This window comes from Mixophyes fleayi, chromosome 5, assembly GCF_038048845.1.
Source record: "Mixophyes fleayi isolate aMixFle1 chromosome 5, aMixFle1.hap1, whole genome shotgun sequence".
In the NCBI taxonomy this organism is placed as follows: domain Eukaryota; kingdom Metazoa; phylum Chordata; class Amphibia; order Anura; family Limnodynastidae; genus Mixophyes; species Mixophyes fleayi.
The window spans coordinates 268,062,580-268,080,885 of NC_134406.1; the positions used below are offsets into that span (position 1 = coordinate 268,062,580).

The following is an 18,306-nucleotide window of genomic DNA, read 5'->3' on the forward strand; positions in this document are numbered from 1 at the left end:
TATGCAGATAGGCAGGAAGCTTGTGAACTGTGCAGACAGTACGTTTTCTGTCTGGTTATAAAAGTGGACAGCCCTACTCACAGCTCAATCAGTAAGTACATACTGTATGTGTGACAAGGTACAGACATCCACAAGGCAACCAATGCATGTCCAGCTGTTCTACACCTTCAGGTCTTAGCATGCAGGAGCTGGTTGGCAAGTTTTAGCCCAGGTGGCAAGTTGCAGCTCAGCAGCCTATTGGGAATATTTTAAAGAAAATAAAAATTGCAGGTAGCCCAGTGACCCAGCCCAAGTTAGCCCACTATGGAACCACCCCAGTGGGCAGATGCCCACTTACCCACCCAGCTCCTGCCAGCCTTATGCCTTCAGACCAGCAACAGCCATTATAAGAGATGGCTTACAGGATCATCAAGGACACCCTCCATGCCAACCTACCGAACTTACCCCAGGAACTGGCACACCCACCTTTAGAAATGACTGAGACAAGCTGCTTCTCCTCATCTGTCTGGTCTCCTCTCTTGGGGGCCATGCTGTGAGCTGCTGGGCTTGTGAGACCACTGGGCTACACGGACACGTGACTGGAAGTGTTACAATGTAACCTGTGCCCGAATACAGTATCAATTTATACAGACATCTCACATCCGGCCATTACTACTACTGGCAATCTGCTCATCTCTGTCCTGAGCCTGCTCACAGCGCAAACCATTCCGCTTCCTCACAGGGGGGGAGATTATTAATAAACACATATTATACTGATCCAGTAATCCATGGGAGCAATATCAACAAATAGCCATATGGATAATACAATGTATTACGTTGCTCATATGTGTGCTTAAAGCGAGGTGGCAGAAATAGGGGCTGAGGTTTGGGGTTTTGGAGCCGACTCCCCCTCCTTGGGCTGAGTTGGTATCGTCCGCCAGGCTGTGCGCACTGCTGCTGGCTGCTAGTGGGAGTCGGTCCCAGAGGCTGCCCTTCAAGCAGTGTCCTATTGTCTGCCAGTGTGTGACAGGGAGCCAGCCCGATCTGCACACAGGTAAGGACACCTGTCACACACAGACAGGAGAGGGCACTGCCCATACACACATATGGCAGGGTGCACAGCACAGAGCAAGATGCACTTACATAAACTGTGCACACTCACAGCTTGCACTCACACACTACAAACACCAGAGTGTAGGATGCAAACAAGGCTGCAGCCATAGGGATAAACAGACAGGGGTCCAGATTGGGGGACAATAATAGTTTAAAGCCCCTTAAAAAAAATCACTGCTAACATGCACAGTTAGATAGCAGATATATTTGTTTTATATACTTTGCACATATAAAATGTCTGCATAGATTATCCTATATTTGTATGTTGTACTTGGTTTTAAATCATATCTTACATTTTAGATATTTTTTGCATCTCTTTATATTATTATTATTATTATTAATAATAACATGGATTGTATTTATATATTTTTGGGTATTTGTTTTCCTTACTTTTGGTAGTGATTGTTAGTGATTGTTTTTTCATAAACATCATTCCCACCCAAGCATTTTTGTAATGACTCCTGTTTGCCTACCTCCTACCGTTCTCCTGCAATAGTACCTCGTAATTTTGGCAGCCAGCCCAACCCCTCATCTTTCCTTGAGCAGGTCACCACTGGATACCATACCACGCAATTTTAAAATTCAATTGTAAAGCGCCTCGGAATTTGCTGGCGCTATATAAATAAATGTTGATGATGATCTGTCCACAGTACCCGGGGCTCAGCTGAGAAGGATCCCTTCCTTCTGTGGCTTAGGCTAATGTCACACCAGCGTTTTTTTTTCTATCCACATCTAAAGCGCAGCGTCTAATCGCTTCAAACTGAAATAATTAATTTATGCGAGAAAAACGAGGACGTCGAATTAGCGCTTTAATTGCTCGAGTTGCTTTTAAAACGCTGACAGCTGCGATTTGGACAAGTGGCCAAAAACGCTTAATAAAAACACTCTCCAATTGGAGTGTTGAGCAGATCCTGTCACATGAAGAATTTGAAGTACCCATTATAATCTATGAGATGTAAAAACATCTGACTTTTTCAGCTGCGATAGAGTCACTATAACAATATAAAAATGAGCGTTTTTGGAGCAGGAAAAGCACCTGAGTGACAACGCTTAGGTCAGAGCGCTTATTTCCCTCTCCTGTTCATGACTACACTTCTCAATATCCGGTATAAAGAATGAGTGCTCCAGTATAGTTGGTGTAGTCTAGAGCCTTGCCCATCTATACACTTTTTTTGCATTTAATGTTGGAGGTGATTTATGAAACTTTCAGTGTGAATGGAACTCACCTTTAGGGGGGAATTCATTGAGTTCCGTCTCTGGAACATTAAAGAGACACTCTGCGTTGGAGATTTGGCAGAAATCTCCGATCATTTCTTCTCGCGCCCCATTGAAATGCGAGGAGAAATGCCGTAATTGCCGACAATGTAAACGGCGCGATGTCCGCGTGCCATATCGCCGACAATTGATACCAAACCATGACTATAGTTAACACATTTATCAGTTATAACTTAGTTTAACTATATGCCTGGTATCTCATATTAATCCAAATATAAGGCAGCACCATGCAGACACTCTTGACACTAAAATGTTAATGTTTTTATATAAATATATATATATATATATATATATATATATATATATATATATATATATATATATTATATAAAAATCATCATCATCATCATCAAAATTTATTTATATAGCACCAGCAAATTCCATGTCGCTTTACAATTGGGATCAAACATTAATAAAACAATACTGGTAACACATACAGACAGAGAGGTAAGAGGGCCCTGCTCGCAAGCTTACAGTCTGTACATGACAATTCTTTTGACCACTGATGCAGGTGAAAAATGCTCTTCTATTTGGAGAAATATGGTAGAATCAAGCAGACAAAAGGAAGCACCGATGATAATAAATATTAACAAACACCATCAATAAAATAAACATCTTTATTTTATCTTGTCCAACATACCATTTCGTGTGTTCATTTTGGGGGCTTATAAAACATAATTATACTGTTCTCTGAAGTTGTACAGTTTACAGTTACACACTGGGGTTTCCTTTTTTTTTTTTTATGGATTCTTTTATTTCCCATTTTTTCATGTCTGGTCTGAATTTAAAAAATTGTTCCATTTTTTCTCAGTATAGCAGATTAATTATTGTTCTCTGTTGGGAGCTGTCATCACGTTCAGGGCTCTGAGTACCATTGTTATAGTTTGAGCTATGCAATTTCCTTTATCTATTTTAAATTAGATTTTTAAGGGGACCTGCCATTTGTGAGATAAAGGCCGTTTTACATAGGGGCTTGTGAAGTACGTGTGACTTAAAAAAGGACTGAACTATCCCATACTTGCCAACTTTCCCTGAATGTCAGGGAGACTCCCTGAAATAGGGGTGATCTCCCTCACTCCCTGAAGAGTCTGGCATTCTCCCTGATTCTGAGCCAGTACAAGACGTGGTTGGCTTCACCATCTGTGGCATGATGACACAGTTCAGAAATTGTGTCCTATGTCCATGTATTGATGCCTATGGAGGTGGCCATTTTCATGGAGACCAAGATTTAATCAAAGACTGACAGGTAAGACAACATGACTCCAGTAATGGAGACAGAAATGTAAAAGACACTTCAGTCTCTAGAGAGTCATTAGCTGCTTTTCTTTAACGCATAGTTGCCTACTCTCCCGGAATGTCCGGGAGACTCCCACATTTCCGGGATAGCTCCCGGGAGAGCAGGGCAACCTCCCGGTTCTCGCCCCCGCAATAGATAATTGTGGGGGGGCGGGGCTTAACAACACAAATATTGAGTCATATTAAATGATGTGGTTCATCAAGCCCCGCCCCCACACACCCACCTCACCCGGGATCTCCCTGAAGCCAACGAGGAAAAGTTGGCAATTATGAGCTACCCCCCCCCCCCCCCCTACACACACACTGCACCCTCCACCTGAGAGAGAGCATGAAATTTCTCCACCATATGTAAATTCTGAATGTTTGTTGCGGCGATGGACCCCTGCTCACTCCCACAGCGCCTTCGCACTTACGAACAGAATAACTGTTATGGGAGCTGGTCAATTAGGGAATAAATAAGATGCACGTCGTATTATTTCGGGGAAAGCTCATACAACACCCGTACACAATAAAATATCAAAGAAAAATCCAGGCTGCTCTGCCTGGAGAATACTAAAAGCGGACAGTGTGCAGGTACAAAAATATAACATCATGTAGTGAACAACTACTGCATAGTGAATCAGAGAAAATATTTTTCTGTCCTTGAAGAAAATGTAAGAACGTGCGTTTCAACTTCCTCTGCCAGTTTTCAAAATGTTTTTGAGAGTTCTGCTCCACTCACTTATAATATCGGCTGATTCTGATGATGATATAAAGACTTTTCTGTTTTCTTGTGATTAATAAAGGACAGAGGTTTTAATTTCTGTGCCATCTACACAGATGGTAACGTGATACACGGACGGTGCAGGTATAAACGCAAGGAAATAATGTCTAGACACCTGGAACGCAGGTCCAGTAAATGATCTGATTGTACAGCTTTGTGGGAAGGAGAATGACACTTGTCTGGATGAACCTTGGGGCTGGAACATGGGGCAATAGTCCTTTGTACTTGGCGTATGTAGACAGACAGAACCAAGTGCAGGATAGATACACACATGCATATGTGCAATATAAAGTCCTATCAGAACGCATGCAAAAACCGAGTATGCTATAAAATTAATAAACAACACGTAGTGCGATCATCATTAATAAAAGTGTATTTAAAAAAAAAAAGAAATCATGATGTTTTTAATGCTTACTTGTACATACAATGTGTTTTTACATTCTCTGTTATTTGCAAATACATGTTCTGTGCTATCTAGTGACACACATACGTTTAGGGGGCGCCGCCACAATGATGCGATTCGTCAAGCCCCACCCCTGAACGCCCACCTCCCCTGGGATCTTCCTGAAGCCAACGAGGAAAAGTTGGCAAGTATGATCTACACTGCCGGTCCTGAGAGCGTACACACTTCAGAATTTGCCCGGCATCGTGCCATCTGTTATAGAGATATTTAGTCCGTTTATAAAAACAAATCAAACGATACGTTGGACTGATAAAACATGGTTGTTGGAGCGTACACACTAATGCAATATCGAACCTAACGGTTGTTTATCAAGTGATTGGCGCGATAATTGGGTGGAAACCCTGCAGTGTGTACCCAGCCTGACTCATGATTGAAGACAAAACACTTAATATCTGCCAAAACATTTATTGTACCTCAATGCGAATCAGCGTTTACACTCCCACGTTCCGGTACAACATTATACATGTTTAATGTAATTACACTGTTACCACCAAACACACATAATGCAACTTTTAGTTCTACAAAACAGTATCATACCAGAGAACCACTCAGTCACCTTTCTTACTAATACATGTACAGGACAGGAGCTATGTAGACAGAGACTTCAGGATAATTGTTACAGAACAGGAAGCCGATGCAAAATGTGTTTTTAACGCAGCTCGTTCTCTGATACCCGGAGTCAGGAGCTGGTAAGGGCTGGATCTGTTTGACTCTTGATATTTACTGGAAGGTGTATTGATCAGAGAGTGAAAATGATGTGCTCTTAAATTAATCTATTGATCCAGGAAAAATCAGTACCTCTTAACCATTTCATTAGTGGTGCACGTAGCTGAGATATCGCCTTTCTCATCCGCTATACCAGGATAAACATTTGTATCAGAATCGTGTTCACTTTAAAAGACAAATTATGTAATTTTTACGTGTTAGTTCTACTCAAAAGGTAAACAGCAATAGTATTTGCTTTGACATTATTAGCAAATACTTTTATGGCGGTATTCCATTGTTAGCGAGATTTATTTTTTTCCCCGCCGCGTGAAGAAAAAAAACAAATCTCCCGCGGATTTTTGCTGGCAATAGCGACCGTTTTGAGTTAGCGCAGCGCGTAAACTCGTGCAATTCAATTGAAAAAGAAAGAACGCTGCCCCCGCGCGTTAAAAATTGTGTTTGCGAGATTTTAGGGGAGTGAAGGGGAGTTTTAACGCGGTCATGTATAACACTAAAAAAGGATTTGCATACATTTCCATACATTAGATTGCATTAAACATTGATAATATCTACATTACAGTACTTTCTTTAGCATATTTTTTTATTGAACTATTTTTTACCATACAATCATCTATACCATATCAAAACACATTACTACATTCATATTTGTACCAAAAACATACATCAATATAATTAGTGATTTTTTTTTCTGTTTTGTTTTTTTTTTAATTTCAATATTTTTTCACAAGAAAATCAACTTACACAAGTTAGGCATGAGGGATAAACATATGTTTTTAACTTTTTTTTTTTCCACATTTTTACATGATTTCAAATACTTTTCAGAGGTTTTTTATTTTTAGCACACCCTGCTCAGATGTTAAAGAGAACGTTAATGGCAAATGTGAGGTTACTTATCAGTCATGGTGGGGGATAAATTGCACATCGACGATCACTTCTAACTGTAATTATACAGACTCCTAATCTTTTTTTTTTTTTCTTTCATTGCAGAAATACGCATCCTAGCCCCAGTATCTCTCTCCATTATATAATTATATTTTCTTATTCTTTTCTTCTTCTTCAAACCTGTTTCCCAAAATACCTCTGTGGAGGCAGAATCTGCGTCTCCCAGTGTGATACTGCAACAGGGACCTTGGTCTAACTAGCACCTAACCCTCTCTTCCCTGTGTGTGGCCCTTGATTCATAATGTAGTCAGACACCCCGTCCTCACAGCTCCATTCAAACATTTTGATTCCAACGTTAATTGCCGCACAGCTCAGAAACAGTCTGTCAGGAGACAAATTACAATAAAAAAAAACACCTCCTCATTCCACAAAGGGATCTTGCCTCATTGGAAACCGTTTGTGTTCAAAGATCACATTCTATAAGTCTGCTAATTATGTATGTTTGAAAGAAAGAGATTTAAAGGGACTATATCCATTTATTTTTTTAGGTTGTTCTTGTATTCGTTTAATGGGAATATTAAGGGTTGAATGTATAAAATATTCTTTTTTTTATCCAGGCTTTTATCTTGTTTATGTAATGGTACTAATAAGTCTGCTTGTAGAGTTTATCATTTAGTACAGTTCCATTGTTTGCTTTCTTTTCCAGAATCACTTTATAGCCCCTTAGAGCCCTCCTGTTATTCTTATTGAGGAGTGTTAATACTCTCGCAATGCAGTAGTTTGGGGGCATGACCTAAAGGGACAGGGTATGTGTGAGATTATTGGGTGTGGCTGTGATGTCATTGTGGGTGTGGTCAGATCAGGTCTGATAAAATGACATAAAACATGGCAGATGCAAGTTATGCATGTTGATACTGTTGATTGTGATGTTGATACCGTTGATGTGATGTTGATACTGTTGACTGTGATGTTGATACTACTGATGTGATGTTGATACTGTTGATGTGATGTTGATACTGATGATTGTGATGTTGATACTGTTGATTGTGATGTTGATACTGTTGATTATGATGTTGATACTGTTGACTGTGATGTTGATACTACTGATGTGATGTTGATACTGTTGATGTGATGTTGATACTGTCGATGTGATGTTGATACTGTCGATGTGATGTTGATACTATTGGTTGTGATGTTGATACTGTTGATTGTGATGTTGATACTGTTGATTGTGATGTTGATACTACTGATGTGGTGATTATACTGTTGATTGTGATGTTGATACTACTGATGTGATGTTAATACTGTTGGTTGTGATGTTGATACTACTGATGTGATGTTGATACTGTTGATGTGATGTTGATACTGTTGATGTGATGTTGATACTGTTGATTGTGATGTTGATACTGTTGATTGTGATGTTGATACTGTTGATTGTGATGTTTATACTGTTGATTGTGATGTTTATACTGTTGATTGTGATGTTGATACTGTTGATTGTGATGTTGATACTGTTGATTGTGATGTTGATACTACTGATGTGGTGATTATACTGTTGATGTGATGTTGATACTACTGATGTGATGTTGATACTGTTGATTATGATGTTGATACTGTTGACTGTGATGTTGATACTACTGATGTGATGTTGATACTGTTGATGTGATGTTGATACTGTCGATGTGATGTTGATACTGTCGATGTGATGTTGATACTATTGGTTGTGATGTTGATACTGTTGATTGTGATGTTGATACTGTTGATTGGGATGTTGATACTACTGATGTGGTGATTATACTGTTGATGTGATGTTGATACTACTGATGTGATGTTGATACTGTTGATTATGATGTTGATACTGTTGACTGTGATGTTGATACTACTGATGTGATGTTGATACTGTTGATGTGATGTTGATACTGTCGATGTGATGTTGATACTGTCGATGTGATGTTGATACTATTGGTTGTGATGTTGATACTGTTGATTGTGATGTTGATACTGTTGATTGTGATGTTGATACTACTGATGTGGTGATTATACTGTTGATTGTGATGTTGATACTACTGATGTGATGTTGATACTGTTGGTTGTGATGTTGATACTGTCGATGTGATGTTGATACTGTTGATGTTGATACTACTGATGTGATGTTGATACTGTCGATGTGATGTTGATACTGTCGATGTGATGTTGATACTATTGGTTGTGATGTTGAACAGTTGTCTTCAGCCGGTGCTGATCCTGACATGGATGTATGAGGAGGATATTTTAGTGATAAGAGCTATATATTATCCTGTACAACTTCCCCCTTTCTACTTTTATTCAGGGTGTATAACCGTAATGACAAATGAGTACAATAAATTTGCTTTGTTTCAGGGCTGGGCAGATCCCAGCAGCCAGGTACAGATAATGTTTAACTCTTTTACCGCCCAAGGTCCACGCCAGTTTTGCAGGTCAGGAGGTCACGCCGTCTTGTGGTGCAGATTCACTCCTGGAATATCTTATTATTTTATTGTTATTTTATTTTACCTCTACCAAAGTTAATTTTATATTGTTTCTTTTTGTGACAGATTTGTCTTCCCTCTGCCCCGACTAGCTCTCTGTCCTGGGTATAAATGACCAGAGGGTCCCCCAGGGGCAAACAAAGGATTTCAAGAGGGGAGGGAGGTACCAAATGTTTATATGGGGATGTCTGTTTAATAAGTATAATGGTGCTAATTTTATCTGTTCTGTTATTGCCATCTCAGGATGGAGACAGCAGATTAATATAAATAGAAAACAATGTGTTCTTTGAATAAAGCATGTTTTATGAATGAAGGTTTTGAAATATATATATTTTTTAGTAAATTGGATCTGTTTTTCTTTACTTTAAATTATTTTTCCCACACTATTGTAACTTTAAGCCTTATATAGTTAGTATAATTTGCAGCTATAAAACTCCAACATATCGCTGGAGTAGGGGCCCTATTGATAAATAGGCCCCAGTGTGTCTAATATAGTTTACAGCATGGTAACAGCCACTCACTGCTCAGCAGAAGTCCTGTGGTCCGTGTTGTGGGGGTATAAGGAGTAGAGATGCTCACTGACCCCCGTTAACTAGTTTTGGTTGTGTATCTGGATTAGCTTCATGTTTTGGCTTTGGCAAAACCGCCCTCGTGTGTTTTGGTTTTGGATTTTTTAGGAAAAATCCTAAAATATGCTAAAATCATCTAATTTTGCTCTTTTTTTGTTCCTACATTATTATTAACCTAAATAACACTAATTTCAAGTCATTTGCAGTCAATTTTGAACACCTTGCAGGTCACAATATTATTTTCATACACTCTCGGACAAATACTGCAGCGACCTGGCTGGATGGTAAGCGACAGAGCAATGACACAAACACACGGCAGTTCCTAGCACATCTAGGACACATTGGCACACAGCAGTGGCAGAAAAGATAAATGGGGGTCCATCTCGCTATGTTGGATCTTAAAAAGGAATTCAAAACTCGCGAGATCTAGGATCCGACGACGTCACAATGACGTTTTGCCTCGTTTTATATTCCGAGGGCGCGAGACAGTGTACACGGATCCCCTAAGTTCGGGTGTGTTTGGTTCTCAAAGAACCGAGCCTGAGCATCTCTAATAAGGAGCCCAATCACTGCAGTGTTACGCCCAGGTGACGTCACGTGAGGGCATGACATCATGCATGCACGCGAACAGAGATTTTTTCCAATTTGTTATTTATTATAAAATGCAGCAAAGTTTAAAATTTTATATAGATCATGATGTTATACTGTATATTTCATACAGGTTACACTATGATATATTTAGTTTTTTAATCTTTCCACATGTTGCACTGAAAAACTATAAAGAAAGAAGAGTCATGTAAAGACAAGACAAGAGTTGCACAGAATTTTTGACGGCCCTTATTCTCACAGTTGGATTGTGAGATATCAGAAAATATTCATTGGAATAATATAAAGTATTTATTGAACAAACTAATTCATGTTTATATTTTAAGTCGCGTTGCTTGTCAGAATATTGCATACTTGCCAACTCTCCCGCATTGTCCGGGAGACTCCCGCATTTTGCGAGAGTCTCCCGGACGAGTGTGGCAATCTCCCTGATAGGAAGGGAGAAAAATTTAGTTTAAACGCCGCGATTCACCCGGAATCGCGGCGTTTAGCCCCGCCCCCACTGTAAAATGACGCGATTTGCGTCATTCCGTCACGAGGGCGGGGCCAAAATGACGCGATTTCGCAGCCCCGCCCCCTGCACGCCCACGTCCCAGCCGGCATCTCCCGGAAAAAAAAAAATAAATGTTGGCAAGTATGGAATATTGGTGTTAAGACATAAGATATTCACTTTCACTCACAAGCACTAAGACCTGATTCATTAAGGAAAGTAAGGGAAAAAAAGGAGTAGAATTCATCTTGGACAAACCATGTTACACTGCAAAGGGTGCAAATTAGTTTATTATTTTGAAGATAAAGGAAATACTGGCTTTTCATGTAGCACACAAATACTTGATAGCTTTATTTTTACACTGAAATTTAAAGTTGATCTAGGACATGCCCTACCCCAACTATAAATCTACCATCACATTTTAAACCCCCCCCCCCACCCTCCAATACAACATGGTTTTGCCAAGGTGCAAAGTTACTCCCTTTTTTTTTTTTGCTTTACTTTCCTTAATGAATCAGGCCCTACATTGTCCTATTTGGTTTCAATGTCTTGACTGAGTACTTGTTATAGTAGAAGCTGGTTCTTTCGTTTCATGGAAGATTTATCACAAGGTTCTATTTAATGCAGCCTGACAGCAGAGATAAAACCTTGACATTGTTTATCTCCTGCTGTGGAGCCTGTAAGATACTTTGTGAACATTTTATTAGTTCCTCCAGCAATATATAGAAGTTATTATAAGCCTTCAGTTGAAAAGCCTGCAGATATATCTGAAGGTTGATCTTGTGCAGCTTTGGGTGATTAGCACAGATCACAGAATAGATTATGTTGGTTTTAGAGAAATGGCTCATAAACTACAACGACAGTAGGAATCCTTGTAGAGAGGGGTTATAAGAGTCTCTTAAGCTGGGTACACACTACAGAATTTTCCACCAACTTTTTATGCTGATCGATTGTACATGCGATCCATGTTCCGATCGCTCGGTCCATGGACTGCGTACACACCAGCCTTGTTTAGGACGATAAAGGGAAGAGAAGACGTCCCGTTAGCGACTTTTTACAGCCATGTTGTCATGAGCAATGATTGCAATTTCGTATTCACTGTTGTGGATCGGTCGGAAGTTTATACACACTACACAGCGGAAACGAGATTGGAACGAAAATATTAAATGGTACAATCAACCAAATGAGGCGACAATCGTCCATTTGGGCAGACTTTCGACCATCGTGTCACTACACACACTGACCCGACTTCTGAACGAGCGGTCGTATGTTGGCTGATTTAGCCAATTATTGGACGAACACCGTGTAGGGAGGCCCTTTTAGGAGCTTGAGTTTGATTCCTGACCATGGCCTTATCTGTTTGTATGTTCTCCCCGCGTTTGTGTGGGTTTCCTCCTGGTTCTCCGGTTTCCTCCCACACTCCAAAAACATACTAGTAGGCTGCTATCAAATTGACCTTAGTCTCTCTCGGTCTGTGTGTGTATGTTAGGGAATTTAGACTGTAAGCTCCACTGGGGCAGGGACTGATGTGAGTGTGTTCTCTGTACAGCGCTGCAGAATTAGCTGCGCTATATAAATAGATAATGATGATGATGATGCTTCTGAAACAGTCTGACATCACTGTTTAAGTGCTCCTGTTGTATTCCGTTGCTCCAGTAGACAAGAGAGAGAGTTACTGGCACACTAGGGATCATTGATCCTTATATGGAAAAGGAGAGCTTGTGCTAGGACTGTTTTACATAACGCTGGACAGATTTGGATGCAAAAAATTAGTGAAGGACATTTCGTTTTTGTTTTCACTTCCACATCAGTCCGGCATTCTGTAAATCAGCCTTTATTCACAGCCTTCGCTTTTGGATAAACAGAACGTAGCATGGCAGGTATACAACCACCCGTCTTCAGTAGCTTTTGGTGATTACCAATTTTTAGATTTTCTCGATAACAACGGTTTTTAGAGATGATCCACTCAAGCTTCATATGTTTTCTGATTTTTTGTTTGCGTTGTTTTCATGACCATTTTTTATGGCCAAAATACAGTCAGTCGTACATTAAATATGTCACATAACATAACTGCCAAGTATCACAACTACAAATCACAGGAACCTGCATGACTGTCAAGCTCAGTGTCCGAGGAATTAACTGACTTTTTTATTCATTAAAGATGTGTCGTTAAAGACAGCATATAGACATTTGTAAATGTGGTCTGTAGTACACAGATTAATTCACAGTCGTCGATTTTTGTATCAGTTTTCTCTGTATATGTTGTACTCATTCCAAAACAATTTATATGTTTGTAATATAGAGGTTTATAAACACCTTCTTGCTGGTACCATAGATTATTGTGTTAAAATAGGTCATGTAAGTGAGATACAGTGTGATAGAAGTTAATTAAGTCTGTAAAGCTGGTCACATGCGTATAAATCAGATTGTTTATCCTCATCACCGCACAGCCAAATCTCTGGCTTTTTGTGCCTTATGTGGAATGATCCAGAGGCCTATTTAACATTGGTGAAAAGCCAAAATTCCGGTGTGAACGCCGGCAAAAGGTCCTTTCACCCCGTTTTCTCCTTTATCAAATGGATAATGCCGGAGACGAAATAGATTCTGTGGCATTACCATAATTACCAGCACCTACCTCTCCCCATAGACCTCTGTGGGGCAGCTGCATTAAGTATTCCGTTAAGTTGCTTAAACCAGGATGAATGGCGTTACTGGTCTTATTCAATGAAATCCCGCTGAAGACTTGGCGTTAGGCTGCCGGTGAACAGAAAAAAGTCTACCTAGAGCAGCCCCAGCATGTTAACTTGCAGTGGTGTGAGTGAGTTCTCTGTACAGCGCTGCGGAATTAGTGGCGCTATATAAATAAATGATGATGATGATGGTACTGCATTATGTATCGCTGTGATTTGTAGTGATAAATATTGATTGGTACCGCTGTTGAATGATAAATAGACCCCCTATTCATTTGGTGGTCAAGCTGAATGACTAGATTGCGTGGGTAGGATTGTTCCCATGAGGTCAGGTGACACCTTGCCAGGGCGAGCAGAGAGGAGGCTCTGGTCACTGGCCGCTCCCTGGCAAGAGCCGGCACAGTGACTTACTGCATGAGAGGAGACGGGAGAGGAAGTATTCTGCATGTACACCTCTGATCTGTGTGTGTGCAGCCTACTTCCTGTTACGTCCATAAGTATCGTTTGCAATAAAGATTCTCCGATGTGATTGCTGTGGTTACAAAGCATTACAAGGCAGAGTTTGGCACACATACTCTTTTTTTTCTGATACCACTAACACAAGCTTCTGTCAGAACGCTCTGCTTTCTAAAGCCAGACGTAGACAATTTATACACAGTACAGTTGTAAAAAGCAGTGACATCACAAACATACACAGTTACAGTTGAAAGGTCTTCATTCATAGGTCGATGGGTCATGACCTCCCAAGAACTCGACGCCCCATTGGCTGATTCCTCTGGACCTATATAAACCGGTTCTTTTATGACAATTCTGAAGTTGCTATTTGGTGTATAAAAAGTGATATTACTTATTAATAGTGTTCGCAATCTACGAACACTACATATATAATACCGGAAACGTTCTCATGCAATTGCGAAAAGGATGATACCAAACTCTATGTAGTTTAAATGTTGGAAACATTAACTAGACTCTTCACCATTTTATATTCAAAGAACATACATTAAACATATTTAAATGTTGCTACGATAGCCTTAATTATTTATCATTTTTTTGTTGTTTTGTTTTAGTTTTGTGCTTCAATACAATATGTAGCTTAGTTGTATTGTAATTACCTGAAGCATCCTCTATGTCTCAGAAGGGTTCTTTACTAACAAAATGCAAGTGGACTGTTCTTAAAAAGTAATATTATGTCTTAAATTAATGAACGGTCTTTATTGCGGAAGGTGCAAAATATACCTCCGCTAGCAGGAAAAAAGGCTGTGGCCCTCTCGCAAAACAACCCCCCCCTCCCACCCACGCAATGTATAATGAGTTGTCATTGGGTCTCATTTAAATATCAATAATCTCAAAAACAAAATCCACTTTCCACTTTTGTACATGACCCTTAGTGAGTCCAAAATTAGAATAAAAATGGAGCAACACATTTCATTTCTGTAATAATTGATTACAGAACTCAGTGCTATATTGAATAGCCAAAGGAAGTTTAAAAAAAAACAAACACTTTTTCCTAATAATTTCTATTTGAGAAAGAAATGATTTTCTGGTAATTCGCTTTGTGTCACACAGAGTGTGTGGTCCTGTGGAGATGTCAGTGTAACATGTCATGTTCTGTTTGATTGTGTAATCCTAGTGGTAACTAAGCTGTTGTTGTTGTTTTTTTCACTTGTTTGTGTTCAGTGTTTTAAACCAGTGCTCTTCATTACAGGCACCGTACACTGTTTATTTTCTTCTAGGTAACTTACAAAGTCGCAAATGTCCTCTGGTCATGGACTGCTCATTACATAGCAACCTGACCGACAGTCGGCTTATTTACATTTCATTTAAGTACAACGTTTGTGACCAATCAGACACTTGCTTTCATTGTCCAACTGGTACTAGATAAACTGATTGGTTGCTGTGATTCAATGCAAATTCACTATCAAAGAACATAATATTCATTCATTGATCATGTCTGTGTGTGCGACAAATATCTTACCTTTTCCTCTGACGTCTAAATAGCAGATTACTCAGGAATCAAAACCACCATTGATCTTCATTAGTCCCTGGCTCAGGCCAGTTGTATCCTGATAACATACGGTGTTGGTCAGCCTCCATAATGATCTCTGAGTGCTGGAGGATGACATTGGAGTATGGATCCCAAATATGAACTATAAATCAGATATTAATCAATGTTTGAATATCATTTTAAAGGAATGGGGTGCTTTGATTAGTATTTTATAAAACAAGAAGTTGCTTACAGGTAGAAAAAAGGAAATTTCTGAGATGTCTCAAGAACTAGTTTATTTGTGAAGTAAGGATTGACCAGGGTGACATACCTCAAACGGTTGTGCACATATTTCATCATCATCATCAGCTATTTATATAGTGCCACTAATTCCGCAGCGCTGTACAGAGAACTCACTCACATCAGTCCCTGCCCCATTGGAGCTTACAGTCTAAATTCCCTAACACACACCTCAATTTAAAAGCAGCCAGTTAACCTACCAGTATGTTTTTGGAGTGTGGGAGGAAACCGGAGCACCCGGAGGAAACCCAGGCAAACAAGGGGAGAACATACAAACTCCACACAGATAAGGCCATGGTCAGGATTCGAACTCATCAAAATGAACTCTGAAACTTCCACATGACGCTTGGGTTGAGTAGCAGGAGCATTTCACGTATGGCCAGTTTAAGAGAGAGATTATCATGGCAGCTTGCAGATTTAATATACAATTGTTATTATTTTATGTACGAATTGTTCCCACACCTCTTAGATTGTAAGCTCACATGGGCAGGCCCATCTTTACATTCAGTTCATACGATTATACGTAATTTGTTTATATTCTGATCCCTTCTATGTACAGTGCTGATTAATGTGCAGGTGCTTTCTAAATACATAATAATAATATTGCTGTTATTACTGTTTGTATTTTAGTTCTGGTCAAAGTTTAGCATTTCAACAGCAGAAATATTTTGGGATTGATTCCACTACATTCTCTCTGTAGGAATCTTACGACGGCCTCTCAGCTTCTTATTAGAAACATCTGCCAGTGTTTTGCTGTGAAATAAGATAGGGCTAATGTCAATTAATATTTATTTCAATTCACTTTATTTTATTGTACAACAAATATTTTCTCTTTCGTCGCCATGTTTTATTTAGAAGAGCATGTTTTGTCATTTAGTCCTTCTTCGCTCATTTATGCCCAAATATTTAAACAGCTGTATAATGTGTTGGTTTTAAGGCGTGCTGTTTGCGTGGGTTACGGTGATAAATGTTGCAGTATCAATGATGAAAGAATCTCGCTGTCATTCTCTAGAAACTGCGCTCGGAGCCGTTGCATAAACTTACTGTGGAGGGCAGAGGTCAGGCCAGGACTCTGTAGACAGACATACAGATCTACGGGAACTTTTATTAGACCCAAGTGCAGGAACGTCCAACACGGAGAAGGGTGAAGGATGGGAGTGAGAGGGCATGTAATCTGCACAGTATGAAGAGGGTAGTAGACAATGTACTGATATGCTACATGACTTCCCTCCCGTACTGTATTTCATCTTGGTCCAACTTTGCCTTATAAAGGGCGTAATACCACCCAGTGTGAAGAAAGGTGGAGCTGTCTGACAATTTGGAGAATTTAACCTCTTCATCACATGTGGTAGACTCTCACCCTGCTGTATGCTTCCTACATTGGAGTGTGTTTTCGGAGCACCTGAGGCAGAATCACGGCTCTCCAGCTCTTTCGGAAAATCCACATTGAGGTGTAGAATCCACGGATAATGACAAGCCTCCAAAACAAAAGGTCTTTAGCTCCAGATACCACTTCATTTGGAGAGAATTGGCATCTCGCATCAAGTGCAGCCACTTCAGGGGGGCATGGTCATTATAAGATTCTGGATCTGAGAGGGTCAATCAGCTCCCATGGCATGTGGTAAGAATGATCTTGTGATGGCTCATGCATAAATGTTTACTTGTGGCCAGCTTTGTGGCCAGCACAATGGGTCTACACCATTCACTCATGGATTCTTCAATGACATCCAATCTCCGAATATCTTGGCATTCTTTGTTTACTACCACCACCTTCTTGGAGGCCATAGGGTCTTTGACAAAATTGGGCACTTGTGTATAACAAGTTTGTGCTCTACCAAGTTAGGTCCTTCACGGAGTTCCAAAAAAAGATCTGGAAACCAAAGCTTCTAAATTCTAGTTCTGTTTAGAAATTAGGGACAGCTAATAACACACTCTGTTTCTATGGTAACCTGAGGGCTAACGTCAACATCACCCATGTGCAATAAATAAGGCTTTCTGCTCCTTCCAAGCTTTTAAAAGGTTTATATGACGTATTCCAATCCCCCTTTGGGTGTCAGACTGCGAACGCCACACCCAATCATGAGCCACTGCTTAACATATCTTCATTAATGCCAGGTAAGTTCAGATGATCATTATTAGATTGTGGTTCAACACCCAGTCCATGTGAGCCTTCTCTTCTCTTTTGGGGTTTTGGGAGATTTTACCTGGACCTGGAAAAGTTCTGGGAAAAAAGAAATCTCTCTGAACTTCTGGGGATTTCCCTGCACAGAGAGTTGAAAAGTCTAAACAGTCTCTGCCTATCAATACAGGGGCATGAACACACACCTATTCAGAATATTGGCCTTTCATCGTATGGTATGGGCAGTTGGGTGTGATCACCTGATTGCCATCCTTATTGATACACCCTGTACAGATGGGATACTTTCGTTGGCCGCAAACCGTCCAAAATCAGGGTATTCACCACACCAGAGCATCCCAACCCTCTGACTACTCATGATTTAGGACCAGTACCTTTAATAAAGGTGGGACGATGCAGGAGTAATAGTAAAGACCTTTGCAAAAGCAACAGTCTACCTATGGACAGCTGGTTTCACAATGTCCCTTTTCTCCACGTCCTCAGCTGATAGTTTCCATTTCTGAGCCAGATCATAGTTAGATGAGGC

General features: G+C 40.0%; 2 protein-coding genes and 1 long non-coding RNA gene across 3 annotated transcripts in view; 1 reads left to right on the forward strand and 2 right to left on the reverse strand.

Moving 5' to 3' along the window:
• ANKMY2 (ankyrin repeat and MYND domain containing 2) overlaps window positions 1-671 on the reverse strand; it is a 41,193-nt gene extending 40,522 nt beyond the window's left edge. Inside the window, exon 1 of the mRNA XM_075214080.1 lies at window positions 466-671. Within this exon, the coding sequence (XP_075070181.1) occupies window positions 466-529 (64 nt within the window). The 5' untranslated portion in view covers window positions 530-671. The remainder of the gene's footprint in view (window positions 1-465) is intronic.
• The window catches only part of LOC142159310 (uncharacterized), a 361,481-nt gene that overhangs the window by 44,824 nt on the left and 298,351 nt on the right, over window positions 1-18,306 (reverse strand). The gene's annotated exons all lie outside the window — the stretch shown is intronic.
• Window positions 931-18,306, forward strand: part of BZW2 (basic leucine zipper and W2 domains 2) — a 53,407-nt gene continuing 36,031 nt past the window's right edge. The window contains exon 1 of the mRNA XM_075214071.1: window positions 931-1,033. The gene's annotated coding sequence lies outside the window, so the exon portion shown is untranslated. The remainder of the gene's footprint in view (window positions 1,034-18,306) is intronic.